Here is an 18,262-nt window from a genome sequence, read left to right as displayed (position 1 = left end):
TAACTTAGGCGCCCCTTTCGGTATTTCTTTATTGTTCAAAAGAGGGAATAAACGCTGTGGTTCCCTACAAGCTGCCCCGCACAAACTCGGCTGAATTTCCACTGTTCCAGCTTGATTTCGGCAGCATAACTGTACTAGAACGCTTCACAGTCAGTATTTCCACGCATTGACTGACTTTCCCGACGCATACGGGCACTTTGCAAAACCTGGCGAGAATCTGCAGCACGCTGAATTCTCTGTTTTCAGCCCTGAAAACGCGCCAGATCACCTGTACAGCGGTCCCCTTACGTCCCCGAACCTCCCGGGGGTATTAGGGTCCGTTTAGGGCCAAAACCCTAAACCTACAAAAATACACAGCAGGCTGTAATTCACTGTTTCGGGCTCCGTTTCGCGTGCCGGTCGCATCCGTAGCAAGTCCTCGAGCTCCCGCACCTGTAGGGCTACTTGCCCTTTGAATCGGACGAGATTTCTGGCGTGAAACCTCTCCGAATTCACTGTACCTGCGGGGGGATTAGCCGCTAGCTAATCCAGTACCTGTGCAAGAGGCTCTTGCCTCGGCAATCGCGCATGAACCCACACAACTGTACATGGGTCAAATGAAGAGCCCACTAGAGGGGCATAACATACTGCCAAAGGGGAGAGAGAGGGCAGTGCGTAGCGTGCAGGGCATCACTCCTGGCACCGCACTGTGCATAAGAGTGAAAGCAAGCACTCCATAGCTCTTAACCTGTGACAGAGACTTGCAAAATGAGCCTCCCAGCTATAAATCACGTTTTTGCCTTCTCTATAAGTAGTAAACTAGCCTCAGAGTGCCAAGTGTCACTCATTTGTGCATTTTCCCGCTTTAGACCCTCGGGTCTAAAAATATCTCACCTGCAGCCTCTGTTGACTTGGCCACAGAGTAACAAAATGATCCCCATGTCAAACTGCACGTAATGACGCGAAGACATTTTCAGGTCCCAAAATAGCAGTTCCCTAAATTTTAGGAGATGCTGCCATTGTATCTTTCTAGGTCATCCGACCCTCTTTGTACACTGTGGCCAGATCCAGAACTGAAATGTAGCCTCTGTAGCAAAGGATTCCACTTTGGCTAGTCAATGACCCCACTTGGCTAACCATAGTCCTTGTCCAACCTTAGTGCTCTCTTGCCCTCAGGCCTGGACTCCCTCTGGACAGTTCCACACTAGCTATGCAATGCAGGGCAGTTAGATTTCCCGAGGGGTGTTTCCAAAAAGTGAAAGTAAATAGATAATAAGAAAGAAATCAACAAAAAGGATAGATAGTAGTCACATGCTGGTGACAGGTGCCCGTCTTGTGACAAATCGGGCCATGGCAACATCCACCTCTTCCTTCTTCTTTGGGTCCCAAGAGGTGGCAAGGGTCCTTTGGCGACGAATCGGATCCGATGAAGATCCGGCACCGGCACCGGGTAGAGAAGGAGAAGGGAAAATGAGGGTCTTTGGGTCGATACCTTTGCGTGCGAGCTTGGACTTATGATTGAACTGCCGATCCTTTTTCTCAAGCTCCTTCCTCTTCTTGATGCTTACGTTGGTGCAAAATCTCACTTCATGTCCCGACACTCGAAGAAAGTGTGCCTTCATTTTGTCATGCCCCCCTTTCCGCGTGTAAGAGCATAGATTGCATGCCCATGCAAGAGAACCTCCCGCCGCCGACAAGGTGCCCTCCGAGGTCACTTCATCCCACCACGACCATTCCTTTGCCTTTTGAGTGTTGCCCGCATGAACGGAGGAGGTTGTATGAGAAGAAGGGGCCATGGATGATGCGAGAGAGAGAGAGAGAGAGAGAGAGAGAGAGAGAGAGCTTGAGAGAGAGAGAGAGAGAGGGGGGGGCCCGGGGGAGAGGGAGGGGGAGAGAGAGAGAGAGAGAGCTTGAGAGAGAGAGAGAGAGAGAGAGAGAGAGAGAGAGAGAGAGAGAGGGAGATGGAGGTGGAGAGGAAGAGAGCTTGATCAATGAGCCTTATAGACTTGAGAGAGGTTTTTGAATCTTCAATGGCAAATGTGCGTGATGTAGGCTTGAGCCTTGAGAGCTCAAGAGAGAGAGAGAGGTAGGAAGACTCAAGAGGAAGAGAAGAATAGTTTAACGCCGTAGGAAACTATCTCAAGAGAGAGAGAGTTTGAGGCTTGAGCATTGAGAGAGGGAGAAAGAGGGAAGGAGAGAGGGTAGAGCGGTGAGCCTCGAGAGGCTAGAGCTTGATAGGGTAGAGGCTAGAAGTTAGAACAATGCAATGATGCATTCACTTGTAAGTTGTGAAGGGAGGGGTAAGGGGGGTACCATTATATAGGCCTTTGCTCACTTTCAAAAAAACCAGTCCAAAAATTCTGCCGGTTTTTGAATGTTGGCCGGAAATATGGCCGTTGATCTGACTTCAGCCGTCCGGCGAGTCTGCTGCCGTTCCACCCGTTCCAGTTTGCCACTGTCTGCCGGAATGCTTGTCCGTTCTAGGACGTTCCATGACAGCTCCTACTGCAGGGAGTGCTGGCGGGCTGGGGCAGCGAGAGCGCGAGGGCAGGGGGGGCTGGCGGGCTGGGTATAGCGAGGGTGAGAGGGCAGGGGGGGGGAGTGGCGATGGCGATGGAGGTGCGAGATCAGCAGCAAGCATTGTCTTTGTTTGAACTTTGGAAGCGTAGTTATGGGTAATATGACATGTCTCATACTAAGTAGCTTGTGTATTGCTGGGAGGCCATTCTACATTCGTACGTTTCAAATCGGCATGGCAACACTGGCTTGGTGGTAGAGATAGATAGGTCCATAAAATACATGGAGATTATCCCAAAGCTGACAAGCAGTAGTGGAAAGGGAGAGAAACTGGGAGGAAGCAGATAGAGACCATGAGTGTATGGCACGAGGCTAGTGTGTGGATTCTCAATGATGGGTCTTCCTCTTGCAGTGCCCAAGAGACACCGCATAAAAATAGACCAAAATCTGATAATTATCTGGTGTCAACTTTTGATCATCTACGAGGGTTGGGAGATAGAGAGAATGGATTGAATGAAGACGACATAGAAAAAGAAGAGGGATAAACACCACCAAACAAAGTTCGTGAGAAAGAGGAACTTGATGCACCTGCTACATGCATTGTAGTAGTTGGCAAAAGCCGTATGGAGAGGCATCATAGACATTGCCATAGTATCTGCCATGGGATTAGTACTTTTGAAAGTACCAAAAAACGATGGTTTGACACCAGTGTGCATGCGCGCACATGCACAGTGATGTGGCGTCTTCTAGCTTGTTTTCATTTCACGACATTTACATCTCTATTGTGTCAGTGTCAGCTGTTTCATTTGTTGATTCGGTTGTCTGGTTACAGTAGGTTCTTTCAAACAACATTGCATAAGGGCATTGCTACATGAATAAAACGTACAAGGTCATAAAACAGCAAAATCTGATATGGTAGGATATGGGGTTTCAAAGCTTTCAAAGGAGCTGATTTATTTAGAATGGCATTGTTTCAACATTCTGTGTTGCAGTTAGAGATTGATTTATAAAGAAGTGTCCTATTATTAGGACTGATGTAGAAAAAGGCTAGTGAGGAGTTCTAGATTTTTCAGCTTAAATGGAATCTCTATCTCCATAGCTCAAGCAATTGTTTATGTACTTTATAAGCTACGACTGCAGTACATGTATATGGTCCCAAGCGAGCATCGTATAGCTAAACGTGGCATAGTGAAAAGTATATATATCTGTATATCCGATGTAGGCACATCCTTTACCTGTTTGAGAGTGTCTGGGTGCAGTTGTTTAACTTGAGTCAACTATTTGTGTACTGGCACGTGAATCCGGTTGACTGTTGAGTCCTCGACTTGCTAATCTAGTTATGTCAAGCAAGGTCCTTACAGTTACTTGAGGCCAAATTATTAATTAACCACCCATAAACTCTCTTATCAGGGGTACTTGCGTGACGCATTAGATCATTACCAGGAGATGCTTGAAGAGGATAAGAAGGATTTTCGACCCTATCTTTGCCAGGTAATTTTTCTTGAAGAATGTGCTTGCTCCAGTGTGCAGTTGGCTTGCAAGGTCTTGGTTGTTGACCATTGACAACGCCCAATTGTGCAGGGAATCATCTATAGTGCCTTAGGAGAGAAGGCCAAGGCAGAGCAGCAGTTCAAGACTTATGAAAAATTGTGTCCAAAAGATTATCCAGAGCGACAGTACCTTGATGCCCTCATGCAGAAAGCCAGACAAGAGGGTCAGAAAAAGTTCGAAGAGAAGCAAAAAGAGAAGTATGTGCGAATTCCTAAGGCTGAGAAACAAATTGCAGTGGATAAGTAAACCCTTCCAATGAAAGTCTCATTGTGAGTTTAAACCCTTCATTTTGAGGAAAATTTTGGCGAGAAAGTAGTGAGCTGTCATCTTTACTGCTGGATGAATGAAGTTAGGCACAACCCATGTATCTGCTGTAAAAATATAAGCTTGAGGTTTTGCAGACCAATTGTTGCTCATTTGGAAGTTCGCGTTTATGGTGTCATTCTTATTCAAAAGGGAAGATCGAGACAAAGTTGACCCCGTCAAGTGGAGGGTGACCAGTGTTAGATGCATGATGACATTTTTGTGATTCCTTTTAAATAACTGGCCAGACGTTGTACATCAGAATTGAGCCAGGAAAGCATGGATGCTTTTTTTGATAGGTAGGTGATGCTATAATGGATGTTGTTGGGTTTTCTACAAATGGCCAAGTCTCCTGTTGCTCTGCACATGTTCCAGTTGGTTTTTATGCACTAGCTGTAAAGAGTCAGGCAGGAATTTTCACAAGGGATATGGAGTCGCACCTTTCACTCTCATCTGAAAAAAACGGCATGCAAAAAACAAAAAGCACACAAGGACTGTAGTTTCTGTAGATGGCTAAATGCCTAGGTTATTAACTGCAAACTGTTTGCCGTTGTTTGTGTATGTGATCTGGTGAGATTATTGATGGTAAGGGTTTCTTCTTCTCTCTCTCTCTCTCTCTCTCTCTCTCTCTCTCTCTCTCTCTCTCTCTCTCTCTCTCTCTCTCTCTCTCTCTCTCTCTCTCTCTCTCTCTCTCTCGCGTGCGACCAGGTCTACTCCACCCTTGCCTACTCATTGCTTACTGATTCATTTGGAATGCTGCCCACAAAAAGGCAGCTTTATTTCTTCATATGCTAGGTTTTCCATTTGACCGTAGGGCCCAATTGAAATCTCTCTCTCTCTCTCTCTCTCTCTCTCTCAAAAACCCCTCCTGAAACCTGCCTGCCCGGCTGCGCGCATCCCCTCCCTCTCTGCCCATCTACTCAGCTGCTGAAAACCCCTCCTGAAACCTGCCTGCCCGGCTGCGTGCATCCCCTCCCTCTCTGCCCATCTACTCAGCTGCTGCTCAAGAATAGATGCGTACAACCGTGCCAATGTGTGTCCAATCATGATAGTGCGATAGTTCCCAGGCTCCATAGGGTCTATCCATACCGGTTTACTCCACTATTGGGGTGAAGCAGGGCTGCCCGCTCTCTCCTACTCTATTTGGTATGTATGTAGATGAGGTTTCTGAATACATTGAGAGAGATGGTGATAGAGGTGCACAGCTGGCGGGGATATGGATTCCACTATTGTTATATGCTGATGATATTGTTTTGATCTCTGACTCTCAGGAGGGGATGCAACGTCACCTGGATGCTTTGCATAGGTTTGCCCAAGAAAGTGGTTTGTCGTCAACCTTGGTAAAACCAAGGTCATGGTATTTAATACCACCCCACAATGGATCAGGAGGTCAGCGCCCGCCTTCACATACGGTCAGGAGAAGGTGGAGTATATAGATGCTTACACTTACCTTGGAGTGGTTTTTAGTGGGCCGGGCAGGAGAGACTAGATTGACCAGAGCCCATGCACCATTGGGTAAATTGGAAAGGATGTGTTCACAGGTTCAGTTTCAGGAGCCTCGGACGAAGCTCTGGCTCTTCGACACTTTGGTGGCTTCTGTATTGCTCTATGGAGCTGAGATTTTTGGGACCTTCACTGGACCATCACGGGAGGACATGCTGCAGTGATGGATGGGGGAACATGGAGAAGCCTCTGGTCTCTATGATCTTGCGGCTCATTAGGGCCAAGACTTCAGTACCACGTGCTACTATACGAGCAGAGCTAGCTGCCTCCCCACTGGTGGTTGAGGCGCACCCCAGATCTGTCTCCTTCATACACCGCATGTGGGAACTTCCCAAAGACAGATATGCACGCCTTGCACTTGAGTCCTCTCGGCAGTTAGCCATGCAGGGAGATACAGCACGCTGGTATGGGGAGATGACGTCATGGTTTCAGGCGCATGGGTTCAGCATAGACAGATTGCCTCCTTTCCAGTACTCACTGGATGCGCCCTCTCTGACTCTTACACAGTCCGAGATCACCAGGCTTATTCGCTAGGACTTGACTCAGCTAGACACCAAGAGGACATGGATACAGCCAGTACAGGAGCTAGGCACGAAGATAGCTTTCTACAGAGAGCATCTCCTCCAGCTTACGGAGGATGGTTTTGTGACGAGGCCCAGATACATGGATACTCACCTGTCTCATGGGATACGATGTGCTATTGGCCAGATACGCACATCTTCACACCGGCTGCGGATCGAGACTGGGAGATACAGCGGAGTACCGGCAGAGGCCAGAACATGCCCCCTGTGTGACATCGAGCATGAGACAGATTTGCACTACACATGCCACTGCCCCGTCTACTACGAGATACGAGGCCGCTTCCATTGCTTGTTCAGAGAGGGCTTTGGACCATTCTCTAGAGTTATGCGGTACGAGGATCAGAGATGCCTTACGAGGATCAGAGATGCCTGGGTTTGTTTTTGCTCAACCTGCGTAGACACAGAGAGAGCTTGATGAGAGGAAAGACTAGCCAGTCTTAGAGACAGATCACAGATTTCTTTAGAGCTACCACTGGACACCCGGAGGAGTTACTACCACAGCAGAGCTTGTCGCTTCACACCAAAGGCATACTGATCGACCGAGCAACTGAGCTGGGGAGATCCAGACGCCCACGACTGCGGAGGACTACACAACATCGACAGAGGCTGCATCAGAGGATCCGGGTCACTTTGGCTCGACATGCACGACGCCCGGTCAGACTACTGACCATGGAGGAGATTGATGAGATCCGCCAGCGACCGATGCTGGATCTCCTGTGATCTAGCTATCCGAGCTAGCTGTTTTAGCTGCTTAGCTTAGTCCACACCCAGCAGTCTAGGATTCCATAGTATTTTATTTTGTCATTTTGTCATCTTGTTACTCTGACTTTGTATCAGATCCACCACATTGTAACTTTCTGGTCTCATAGGCCACTTTGGCCTTTTTGAAGACGTTAATATAACATTTCATTTCATTTCATTTCTCTCTCCAGTGTCATACCCTGGTTTCATGAGTTTATTGGTAGGCTCTTGAGCAAGACGCTAGCTTCTCTATGTATGCTTTTGTAATACTACACCTAAAAGCCCCAGATTACGTGTGCGTGCGTGTGTGTGGAGAGCAGCTATGTTTTTGGCCTGCCATACTGGCAGCCTTAGCGTTTGCCTGAAACTTGGGGCACACACGTGTCGCTTGCCTAGTGGTTTGAGTGTAGGTCTGCTTTTAACCCTATTTGGGAATCCACGTGGTTACGGGCCCTTTCTCTGGCGCGTGAGGTGCGTGAAGGCGGCCCCTGCGCCCCTTCTGTGTTCTTCTGCTTCGCACGTGTCCGCGTCTCGATTCAGGGGGCTGTGGACCTGGTCTTCTGCTGTCTCTCGCTCGTGGAGATTCCTTGCTGGCGTTGGTGCAGGGAGCGAAGTCGACGGCCTCGTGCTTGCTTGCGTGTGTGCTGATGTTCGTCTGCGATGGAAGGTTCGGTCTCTACACTGTGTAACGGCGCCATGCTGTGCCAATCCTCCTCAGATCGCTTCCGAGTTGGCTCATCATTGCGTGATGGGTTTACATGTGGTTCCCAATTCTGGCTATGGACTGCAAGGGGTTTAAATACACTATTTCTGAGGTTTTAATTGTCAAGTGTTTCCGAGGCTTGCGTGTAAGGTACTGCTCTCTTTCTTGAGCATGTCCTCTGTTCTGTTTTGATTCTTCCATGGACTGTCATGTGATATTGTACTATGACTAAGTGATCGCCTGATGTGGTACCAGGTGATGTTCTGTCCTCCTGCGTTTACTGTCTGACGCTCCATCTCTGTTTGATAATGTGTGGTGAGCTGTCTATGTTGGGAGGCTCGCAGGTCAGGGTGCTTGGCTTATTCATTGAGATAGCGATGAATGGTTCAAAATAATGTAAGTGGAGATCGCAAAGGTGTGTTGCACAGTCCATATGGAATTTACCTAGGTGGTTGAAGATGTTTATGGGCTTCTGTGTGCCCTGCCTTCTTCTTGTTTTGTCCACTCTCTCTGTCACAGTGGGGTCTTAAGCCACTCTATCTGCATTGATGTCAGTACGTTGGTACATTCGATGAAGGCTAATTAATGGACCAGAGAGAATGGTGGTGGTGCTTTCCAGCTACTCAACAAACCGTGTGACTGCTTCTAGGTTGTGTCTAAAGTAAAGAATTTCGGCTAGGTTGTTGGCGGGACGAGAAAGGGGGGGGGGGGGGGGGGGAGAGAGTTGTAGCATGTCGGTTTCGCTTGACAAAAGCTACAATGCAACAGGAGGGGTATTGAGGACGTATCGAAGGACCACCAGGGCATAGTTGCAAAATCATCAAAGGGCTGTACCGAGCAGGGGCAATTTCAGAGGGGGACCGTTCACAGAAACTGGCAGAGGGAGAGGCCGAGCTCAGAGGGGGGTACTGGCCGATTTCCAATTAGAAGCAGGAGCTCTGCAGCAAGATGACAAGCTGGTGCATGCAGGTGAGCCATACTAGGCAGGCATGCAAGGCAACTGGAGCTGAGAGCGAGAGAGTGGCTTGCTGCAGGAAAGAGGTTCGCAGCTAATCAGGTTGCCAAGCTACAGGAGGGTGTTGATCTCCAAGCAAGTGAGGTCGCCATGCTCAACTCAGGAGTCATTTGAATCAAAGGGGGCAACTGCGCTAACAACCAAGTGAAGAGAGGGTGCCATTTAGTGAAGCCAATTAGAGGGGGAGAGTACAAGAGCAATCAGAGGCAGGAGCAAGGAGAGGGCCGACTGTTTTTTTTCTCTGTGTGACTCAGAATTAGGCACTGAGGAGCTGCTCGATGAGTGTTGGCAGAAAGGGGAAAGAGTGCAGGGGTTATGTAGCTCTTTCTGAGGTGATAAATCAGCTTGTCCTGGGCTTAAGGCATGCTCTTTGAGCGTGAATTTCAGCAGGATATTCAGGTATTCAGAAAGCAGTGTTTGTTCTTGGGGCGTGAGTGCTTGTGAGCAGAGCATGAGCTCATTTCACACACAGGATCAGTTTATAGATCATGTTCAGCTCTTGCATGCATAGCTTATACAGGTGGGAAATTTCGTTAATTGGGCTGCTCTTTGAAGCTGTTAAGTAGGCAAGCTTTGAGCAAGGATTTTGGTCTGAGAACTCATGCTTTGTAGGACTACAGATTGGCCTTGATTGTGGTGTTGCTATGGCTGACTATGTATATATGGAGTTTGTTATCTTGTTTATGTGTTGAGCCGGGTAGCTGTATAGCCTGCGAGTGTTCGGTGCTAGGCTTTGGATCTCTTGGTGTTGTTACATGCAGGTTGCAGGTGTTTTGAGAGATAGGTAGTGTGTTCTCAAACTGCAAGGGAGGCTGAGCTATAGAGGTGCCCCGCGTTCGCTGACAGGTTTGCCCTGAGTGAAAATTGTGGCCGCGACTCCAGCTATGCAGTCTCTGCTGGTTCTGACATCTGCATTGTGACTGCTGGTGCCAGGCAACGTGAGGGTGAGACTCGGCTTTCTTTTCTTGACCGCAATCTCCCTTTGCTCAAATCGATAATTCCTGACCTTGTGCGACAAAGCCCTGACACCATCCTTCTGACTGTGTCCAATCCTATGGATATCCTCACCCACCTCTCGTGGAAGCTTTCTGGTCTGCCACCAAATCGTGTTATTGGCACTGACACAAACCTTGACTCATCATGTCTCCGCTTCCTCATCGCCGACAAGTTTGATGTGAATGCTCGCAACATCCATGGATACATGGTTGGCGAGCTTGGTGACAGTTCTGTGCCATTGTGGTTGAGCTTGACGGTTGCTAATGTGCCGGTGCTTAATCTAAATGATAAGAATGGAGTAAAGTATACCAAGGAAACTCTAAAGGAATGTCATGAAGCTGTGTTCTGGATAGTGTTCGCTGTCTTCTGGTATTTTTTCTCAAGCATGTTTAAAGATTTCTTTTGCTGGTGGTGAGGTGCATTGCATGGCAAAAGGTTGGCTGAAGGCTTCAATGTGATTTCATGCTGTTGATTGCGTTCTGAATCGTCTTGTTCACTATGTTCTGATGTCTTTTTTTCGAGTATGTTTACAGATTTCTAGATGGTAGGAACGTGTTCGTTTGCTGGCGATTGGGTGCATTTGTTTGTGTAAATGCATGAAACTGTTTGGAATGGTTTCTTGTTGCTGATGGTTACGTCACTGGATTTTATTCTCACGTTATCACTTGCCTGTGTTGCCTGTGACCATTGACAGTTCAGAGGGAAAGGGATCTAAAGGCGGGGCAGTCGAGATATGCAGCAACCGTGGATTGAAGGACTTTTGATCAGTTGTTTTCTTTTGCAGGATGTTGTCTACCGTGTGTTTTTCCTTGGTCTGTGTCTTTTTAGTTGTGTGTGATCTTTTACATGTGTAATGCTTGGTATTTGCTGTGTAAGGGATTTTGAAGGTGGGGTTTTATAATGTATGCTACGTGTAAACATGCTGAGCTCATGTCGAGCATTCCCTTCCCCCTTTTTCTCTCCGCTTGTCCCTCTTCTTTTCTCCTCTGTCAAAATGCGAGATTCAAAATGTGGACTCATCTCGTGTCACGAGCCTATTGACGCAACCTTAGTGTCGATCCCCCCTCTCTCTCTCTCTCTCTCTCTCTCTGTTAAGTGAAATCTTCTCTCGGCTGGGTCTTCCCTGTCCTCTCTCTTTTTCTCCCCCCTCCCTCTCTCTTTTGTCTCCCCCTCCCTCCATCTTCCCCCCCCCCCGGGCCTTAGCATTGGAACCTTCCATCTTGCACTGGTCTTCTCTTGTCCCCCTCCCCCCCCCCCCCCCCCCCCCAACACTCTCTCTCTCTCTCTCTCTCTCTCTCTCTCTCTCTCCTCCTGTTGACTCCGTTAGAGCTTGAAAAAATGCAATCTGTGCGTTGTTGGTTTTCTTTACAGTGTTGTGCTTTACGATGGGTTGGTGGTGCAATATAGCTCGTCACTGCTAAAGAAAAATGACATTAACTTTTTTTGCTCTCCATTATTGTTTGTCTCAAGTGGCACTGCTTTATATTGGATCGATATAATAAAGTTTCTTATTGCTTCAAAATACCATTCCTCCTTTTCCCTACTCTCTTCACCTCTGTTTATTGGGCGTGGATGCCACCTTCCCTCTTTTTTTGTGCCCCTTTAAAAGACAATGGTTTATTTGTGATATGTGCTATTAGAAAGATGCAATCCCCTCCCGCCCTCTCCTGTGTTAGGAAATAAAACGTAGCTAATTAGATAATTGAGTAGATTACTTAATGGAGAGAGACAAATTTACATACACGAGATTATAGAGGAGAGAGAGAGAGAGAGAGAGAGAGAGAGAGTACACGATGTACGTGGTTCACCCAATGTGGGTTACATCCACTGAAAAGGAGTCACTCAATGGCTTTAGTACTTCAAAACAAGAAGTAGTTTACAAAGGGATTATATTTCTTAATGGAGCTCCCGCTTTGTTTCACTCTCACCACCTCACTCACCTTGTTGCATTAACTTCATACTTTATGAAATGTGTGTAGAAATGGTCTTTTTATAGGCAAAAAGGGATGCCCTTTCTCATGAGAGGCAGCCATGTGTAGCCGTCCTTGTGTAGATAAGTCCAAATCGAACCCTCCAATCCACCCATGTGTGGCCGCCTTTGAGAAGACAAGTCCGCTTTTGAATTCGGCCGTGAAAATTTTGGTTTTCGACGAGTGATTTTCTTTCACGCACCATGGCTTCTCCTCATAATGGGGGGCTTACAAATGTGCGCTTTTATCACATAAAGGTAAATCAGGCTCCATATTTAACATCATGACTCCCTCTTCTTTGTAGATTTAGTTTGGATAATTGGTGACAGAATCATAGTTCCGAAGTGTTCTCAATCTTTTTTATTTGTTTAGTGTCATGTAGACAGAGTGAATAAATGTGCTGAAATATGGCCTATAGTCGTGGTGGCGTGCAAAGCATAGAGATTGACGGTATGGAGTATGGGTCTTGCGGTGTTCTTTGTGCTTTTGGTGTTCTTACTTGAACATATTCGTTTTGTAGAGCCAAAGAAAAATGTTGCCTTTGCACGTATTGTACATCCAAAAAGTGGAATTTCCAAACGTGAATGTGTACGCATTGATGCAAGTGAGTCATCCGCAAGCACTCCGACAACTTCTCGCAAGCGTAGTGTATATAGTGAACCAAACTTTGCTATCCAGCCATCTCTCTCGAAAGGCAAAGCGCAAGCTTGCAGTGCGTTAATTTCTACCTTCTTCTGAAGAAAGTGTATATGAGATTGGTTTATCTTTTGCATTTTACAATGTCCCATTCTTTTTCAATAGGTGCACAAGTTGGATGTTCGAAAGCGCAAAAAGCAAAGATGGCTGTCGTTAAGATCGAGAGACATGGTATAGATAAAACCAAAAATATTGACTATCTACTTCTTGTTTTTTAATATGAATCGGTTGTCATGTTCTCTTGTATTGTTTTGTAGATGCTTTAATTGACACTGAAGAAGATGAAGTGAAATTAACCCTTTTCCGTAACAAGAACCTTCTATTGAAGAACATAATGTGTCTTTCTTGCATATAACGCACCTCTTTGACATCACTCCTAGATTTGCAATTGAGAGTTGTGTGCTAAACAATTATGGTACGTTCGCGTTTCGATGCAAAAATTGTGAAGTTTTTCAAGGCTGATCTTGTGGATTCGCACAACTTCAACACAGTCACTGTCGTCGTCTGTTCATCTTTGATAAGTGAGTTTTCTTCCTTTTTGAGTGTTGGTAGCTTTGTGCGGATAGAGGGTTTTGCAATCAAAACAAAGAACAAGGCAGACGGTGGGACGTCGCCTTTCTCTCTTTACTTGGATGCTACCTCGATCGTCACTTACATTGCTTCATTTCCAATTCGCTTGAGCTTTTACACGGAAACGAAGATAAGATTTTTCTTAGATGAGGTGGCAAGTGAGGGTCTAGGCGGTGCAAAAAATTACTTGGATAAGTTTGCTTTTCTTGTTATTAAGAGTGAGAATTTTGAAATTTACGTCAACTCCACTTGTGGAGAGCTATTGGTGGCTGACGGTTCTACTCTCAAAAATCGAACAACTGTAAGTCTCGCACATTAAAATCCTTTGCGGTTCTCTGGGTAAATAAGATTTTGTAATTTTTAACGTGTACTTGTTTCAGTTGACTTTTGTCAATGATCGCAAAGAAGAGTACAAGTCTATCAAAAGGGATATTGACAATGGAGAAGCGAAAACTTTTGTTGGAAGGAATGTTGAGGTTTTCTTAAGTCGTGAGAATACACTGCTTGTCTTGGATCTCACAATCTTAGTGCCTGTTCATAGCAAGCGTCTGCAATCTAATCTCTTACAGACTTACAAGACACAGGTTGAGAGTCTCCACTACGGGAAACAGGTAATGTTGGATAACTTGATTGCCTAGAAACTGTGTTGACTTCCTTTGTAATTCTTCTGTCTCACTTTTGACATGCAGGTATTCGGTGTCTTGCGTTTCTCTAATATAAATGGTGTTCTTTTGGAGATACTATGTGCCATTTGCAAATCGAATAAGGTTCATAAAACCACGGAAGGTCTTTTCTGTGTCACTTGCCAAAAGACGACTACAAGCTACGAGATTCCCAAGCTTCAAGTGAAGATCAAGCCAAGCGAAGGCCCTATCATTTTTGCACAACTGGTTGGACTCATTGTCGATGAGGTCTTGGCTTTGGGCAAGACTTTTAAAAGCTTGTATTCTAAACGTCCAATAGTTGCAAGAGAGATCTTGGCATCAACAACATGCATTGGCACATTCAAAATCAGCCTTGCAAGAAATCTGACTGCTTTTTATCCAGGGTAAAGGTCTTGGAAGCAGAATAGAGATTACCATTGTATATAAATAAGTAAAGCTCTTCGAGATTTTTGATCTAGTTTTCCTTTTCAAAGTCTTGAATGCATCAAACAGGCCTTGTATAAAAAGCCTTGTAAAAAAAACTTCTGCAAAAAGACTTGCAACTGTGCTTTCATATCGTTTTCAAAGTTCCCTTCTCGCGTCTCTCTCTCTCTCTCTCTCTCTCTCTCTCTCTCTCTCTATTAACTCGTTTCTTCCTCTCCCTCTCTCTCTAAGTATTGTGCAAAGACCTCTCGTGTCGTTAGTGATCCAATTGTCTTTTCTTCCCTCTCTCTCTCTCTCTCTCTCTCTCTCTCTCTCTCTCTCAAATATGAATATGTAAAGAGTCCCGTTATCTCCAACAGCCTTGGCTTCTCTTTCTCTCTCTCTCTCTCTCTCTCTCTCTCTCTCTCTCTCTCTTCCTCAGCAATCACATATCAAAGCCTTCGAATTGGTTTTGATTTTTGTTTGATCTCCCTCCCTCTCTCTCTCTCTCTCTCTCTCTCTCTCTCTCTCTATTTCAATATTATTCATAAAGACTTCGTTCCTTGTGTTTGTCAGTTATAGTATTGCAGATAGAGGTTCACTATTTCCAGTCGTTCGCATCTTTCTCCCGTTTCCCTTTTCTCTATCTACAATTGAATAAGAAACTCGCCCCTCTCTCTCTCTCTCTCTCTCTCTCTCTCTCTCTCTCTCTCTCTGTGAGAGGCCCAAAAAAAAAAACTATTGCTTTGGTTTAGCTAGATTTGTCTCTCATCCCCCTCACCTCCCTTTCGTCCGTCCCCCTTATACGCGCACGTGCACACACACACACATGCTCTCTCTCTCTCTCTCTCTCTCTCTCTCTCTCTCTCTCTCTCTCTCTCAGAGGCCCCAAAAAAACACTACTGCTTTGGTTTTTCTCTCTGTTTCTCCCTTTGTATCAAGCACATTATTGTACAAAGAGATTCTTTGTTTTTAGTCTCTCTCTCTCTCTCTCACTCTCTGCTCATTCAGTTCACTCAAACAATGCCTATTGCCACTATTGACGATATAAAAAAACTTGGCGTCGATGAATATTTCTTGCGTACATACAATCAGGATGTTGATATATTCATTGTTTTTCAGTATATTACAAAAACAACACTTGCACCAACAGATCTTCTGAGAAACTTAGCTGCTTATACCCTTTTTCAAATGGAACTATAAACCACATCGACAAATGTAATAAACACTCTCCTGGTGGGAAATAATAGTAGCATAAACAAAATAACTTACGATAGAGTCTACAGGTTGCTAAAAACCTCTCGTAATTCATTGGCATTAACTATTCAGATAATTGAGCTTTTTAGTGAAGCGAATCAATTGTGCATTGAAGTAGTTTTACAAAGTGGACAGTGTAAGAAACAAATTTTTTAAATCGTCGGTGCATGCAACAATGACGGTATGAAACATCGAATATTAGTCACAGACATCGATGGAACTTTATACGTGTATCCTATGTGCGAATTCGCATCAGGCTTGAAAAGATATGAAATTTGGACATCTTCTGAAGTTTCAAAACTTCACAGGTTGCTGGTTTTGTATCCTAATGACAGTAATAAATGTGTCGCTGAAGAGTATTTGTCTCAAGAGACCAACACACTTCGTATAGAAATAACGATAATAACAAAAGTAAAATGCTTAAGAAAGTCACATCAAAATATTTCTCGCGAAGAACACAAATTATACTCGAAAAAAAGATTACCTTTCAGTGATACACCTTTAGAAATATATTTAAAAGAAATACAGGATACTCCTTTAACCTTATGCGAGCATTACAATAGAATGCTTTTTTGTTACCAGATAACGTTGACGAAAAAAAAGAAAGCTAGCGACACCTTCACACAAATTTGTGAAGCTTGCAAAAGAAAGAGAAGATAACCAGCAATAACTTATAAATCTTTACAAGAAATTGGGTTGAATGACAAGAACGAAACTGTACAAAAACTAAACAAGTTAGAAGAAAGATTGATCGCACCTTGAATATTGTTCTCGAAAATACGAGAGTTAACATACGACTGACAATACGGTTTTTGTGGAAGCATTGTGAATGTGCTAGCAAACATTACCGAAACACAGGTAAGCTTGCTTCAATTCATCAATGAGAAAAACTCGATTCTCGTAGCTTTGAAGAGAAAACTAGAATACAACCATTGTTATTTGAGCGGACTAGTGCGTCCACTGCTCACTCTTGAAGCGCTAGAAGAGCTTCTACATTCCGATCTTTACGTAAAAGAGAACATAGGTTTAAATGAGAATTGGTTACGAGATATTACCCTCTTGCAAAAGGCACATTCAGTTTTTCTTCTAATGCGCAATGATAACAACGAGGACGATGAGAATTATCACGATATTCTCATTCATCAGTTCACATCGGCACAACAAGTCATTGATTACAACGGTAAGATCCTACACGTTGCAGCTAGTGAAGGAAATCATCCACTTGGTTTATTGAAAGACACATTCTATGAAGAACTAGGTTTTCCAAAGATATTCTTCGGTGAACCACGTAAGTATCACGATCTAGCAGTTAAAAACTACCATAAAATAACAAAATGGGAATTACTTCATGGGGACAGACGATTTGCATTGGGTATAGAAAACTTGTTCATTAAAGCAGTGAAAATAATGACCCAACAAATTATTTCGTCTATATAAGTTCGTTTAAGAAAGGTTAAAACTCGAAGGGACCGTTCTTTACGCCCGAGATGTGTTGCACGATACAAACGTCGACAAAATTATTCGATCGAAGATAGGTTATAGAGATTACGAAGCTTTAAGAACTTCTCCAGATTATAAACAAAAAAAATAAAAATAAAAATCTTCACGATGATAAGACAACTAGGTCCTCCTACCTTTTTTGTCACTCTCTCGGCTGCAGAGAGACGCTGGAAAGAATTAATGAATTGTTTAAAAAAACTTTCTCCTATAACCAAAGATGAAAACGAAACAGAAAATTCTTACATTAGACGCCTCGTGCGATTGGACCCGATTACATGTTCTAGATATTATTTACACAGATTTCGAAGCTTGAAAAAACTACTCAACAAAAACAACAACATACTAGGAGGAAAAGTAAACGATTACTTTTTTGTGACTGAATTCCAAAGTCGTGGCAGTCAACATGATCATGGTCTAATATGGATTGAAAATGCGCTTCAACTAACTGATGCAAATGCAGATAGCTTTATGACATTTATTGAAAAATGCATTAGCATTGACAAGAACCTTCTTCAAGAAGATTTGAGAGACGTTCAACAACACGTACATCGAAAAACTTGCTTGAAAAAGGGAAACAGATGTCGTTTTGATTTTCCCCGATACCCAATGCCTTATACTTGTATACTTAAACCATTGCAAGAAGAAGAAAAACATAAAAAACAACACAAAAAAAATCTTAAGAGAATCAAAGAACTCCTCGAAACAACAAAAGTCGAAGAATTACCAACTGATTTCAAGAATTGGTTCGAAAAATTAGATCTTTCTTTCGACGATTACGTATTAGCAACTGGATCAAAAATTGTGACGCCGACCGTGCTAATGAGACGAAGAACAAGACATTTTTACAAACAATTTCAATCCTAAAATTTGAGAATAATGGAACGCTAATACCAAAATTCAATACATAGTGAACGCGTATGGTGCTGCTGCATGCTGCTCATCATACATAACAAAAATGGATAGCACACTGATAACAACTATTAAAGTTGAAATCGATATTTGTATCGCAAATAATGCCAACACTGTTGAAATATTACGGCGCATTGTAAATACGATTTTAAATATGCAACAATTGAGTGCAGAACAAGCTGCTTATATTGTTTTGTCTTCACCTTTGCACAGTTCTACTGGAGAATTTATTTTCATCAACACAAATCCTCCAGACCAACGTTCGCTCATTTAAAAAAGAAAAGAAACACTAAAACAATTAGATTTAGACAGCAAGGACATATTTTTCGAAAACATCCTCGATAAATATAGCAAAAGACCAACGTACTTGCATAATATCTGCTTGGTAGAATTTTGCTCGTGCT

At 44.2% G+C, this 18,262-nt stretch overlaps 3 protein-coding genes across 7 annotated transcripts in view; all 3 read left to right on the top strand.

Annotated features, from left to right (window-relative positions):
• LOC147433642 (protein SLOW GREEN 1, chloroplastic-like) overlaps positions 1-10,906 on the top strand; it is a 51,667-nt gene extending 40,761 nt beyond the window's left edge. Inside the window, exons 3-5 of one of the 5 annotated variants that reach the window (XM_086490300.1) lie at positions 3,907-3,987; positions 4,078-4,244; positions 10,584-10,906. In XM_086490300.1, coding sequence (XP_086346426.1) covers positions 3,907-3,987; positions 4,078-4,244; positions 10,584-10,653 — 318 coding nt within the window. In that variant the 3' untranslated portion in view covers positions 10,654-10,906. Of the gene's footprint in view, positions 1-3,906; positions 3,988-4,077; positions 4,716-10,583 lie in introns of those variants that run through there. The other 4 variants (XM_086490304.1, XM_086490303.1, XM_086490302.1 and 1 more) reach the window with 4 other exon arrangements.
• On the top strand, positions 9,257-10,575 carry LOC147433643 (uncharacterized). Its single transcript, XM_086490603.1, has 3 exons — positions 9,257-9,292; positions 9,717-9,739; positions 9,827-10,575. Exons 1-3 carry the CDS (start codon positions 9,257-9,259, stop codon positions 10,302-10,304), a joined length of 537 nt encoding a protein of 178 aa, XP_086346729.1. The 3' UTR covers positions 10,305-10,575.
• A 392-nt stretch (positions 10,907-11,298) lies between the features above and the next one.
• Positions 11,299-14,375, top strand: LOC147433641 (uncharacterized). Its single transcript, XM_086490305.1, has 3 exons — positions 11,299-13,435; positions 13,506-13,736; positions 13,815-14,375. Exons 1-3 carry the CDS (start codon positions 12,968-12,970, stop codon positions 14,175-14,177), a joined length of 1,062 nt encoding a protein of 353 aa, XP_086346431.1. The 5' UTR covers positions 11,299-12,967; the 3' UTR covers positions 14,178-14,375.
• The last annotated feature ends 3,887 nt before the right edge of the window (positions 14,376-18,262 follow it).

This window comes from Adiantum capillus-veneris, chromosome 19 (genome assembly GCF_014529385.1).
Source record: "Adiantum capillus-veneris isolate H3 chromosome 19, ASM1452938v2, whole genome shotgun sequence".
NCBI classification, from domain to species: Eukaryota; Viridiplantae; Streptophyta; class Polypodiopsida; order Polypodiales; family Pteridaceae; genus Adiantum; species Adiantum capillus-veneris.
The sequence above is the reverse complement of the archived record's forward strand: the minus strand, read 5'-3'. Positions and strand labels throughout refer to the sequence as shown.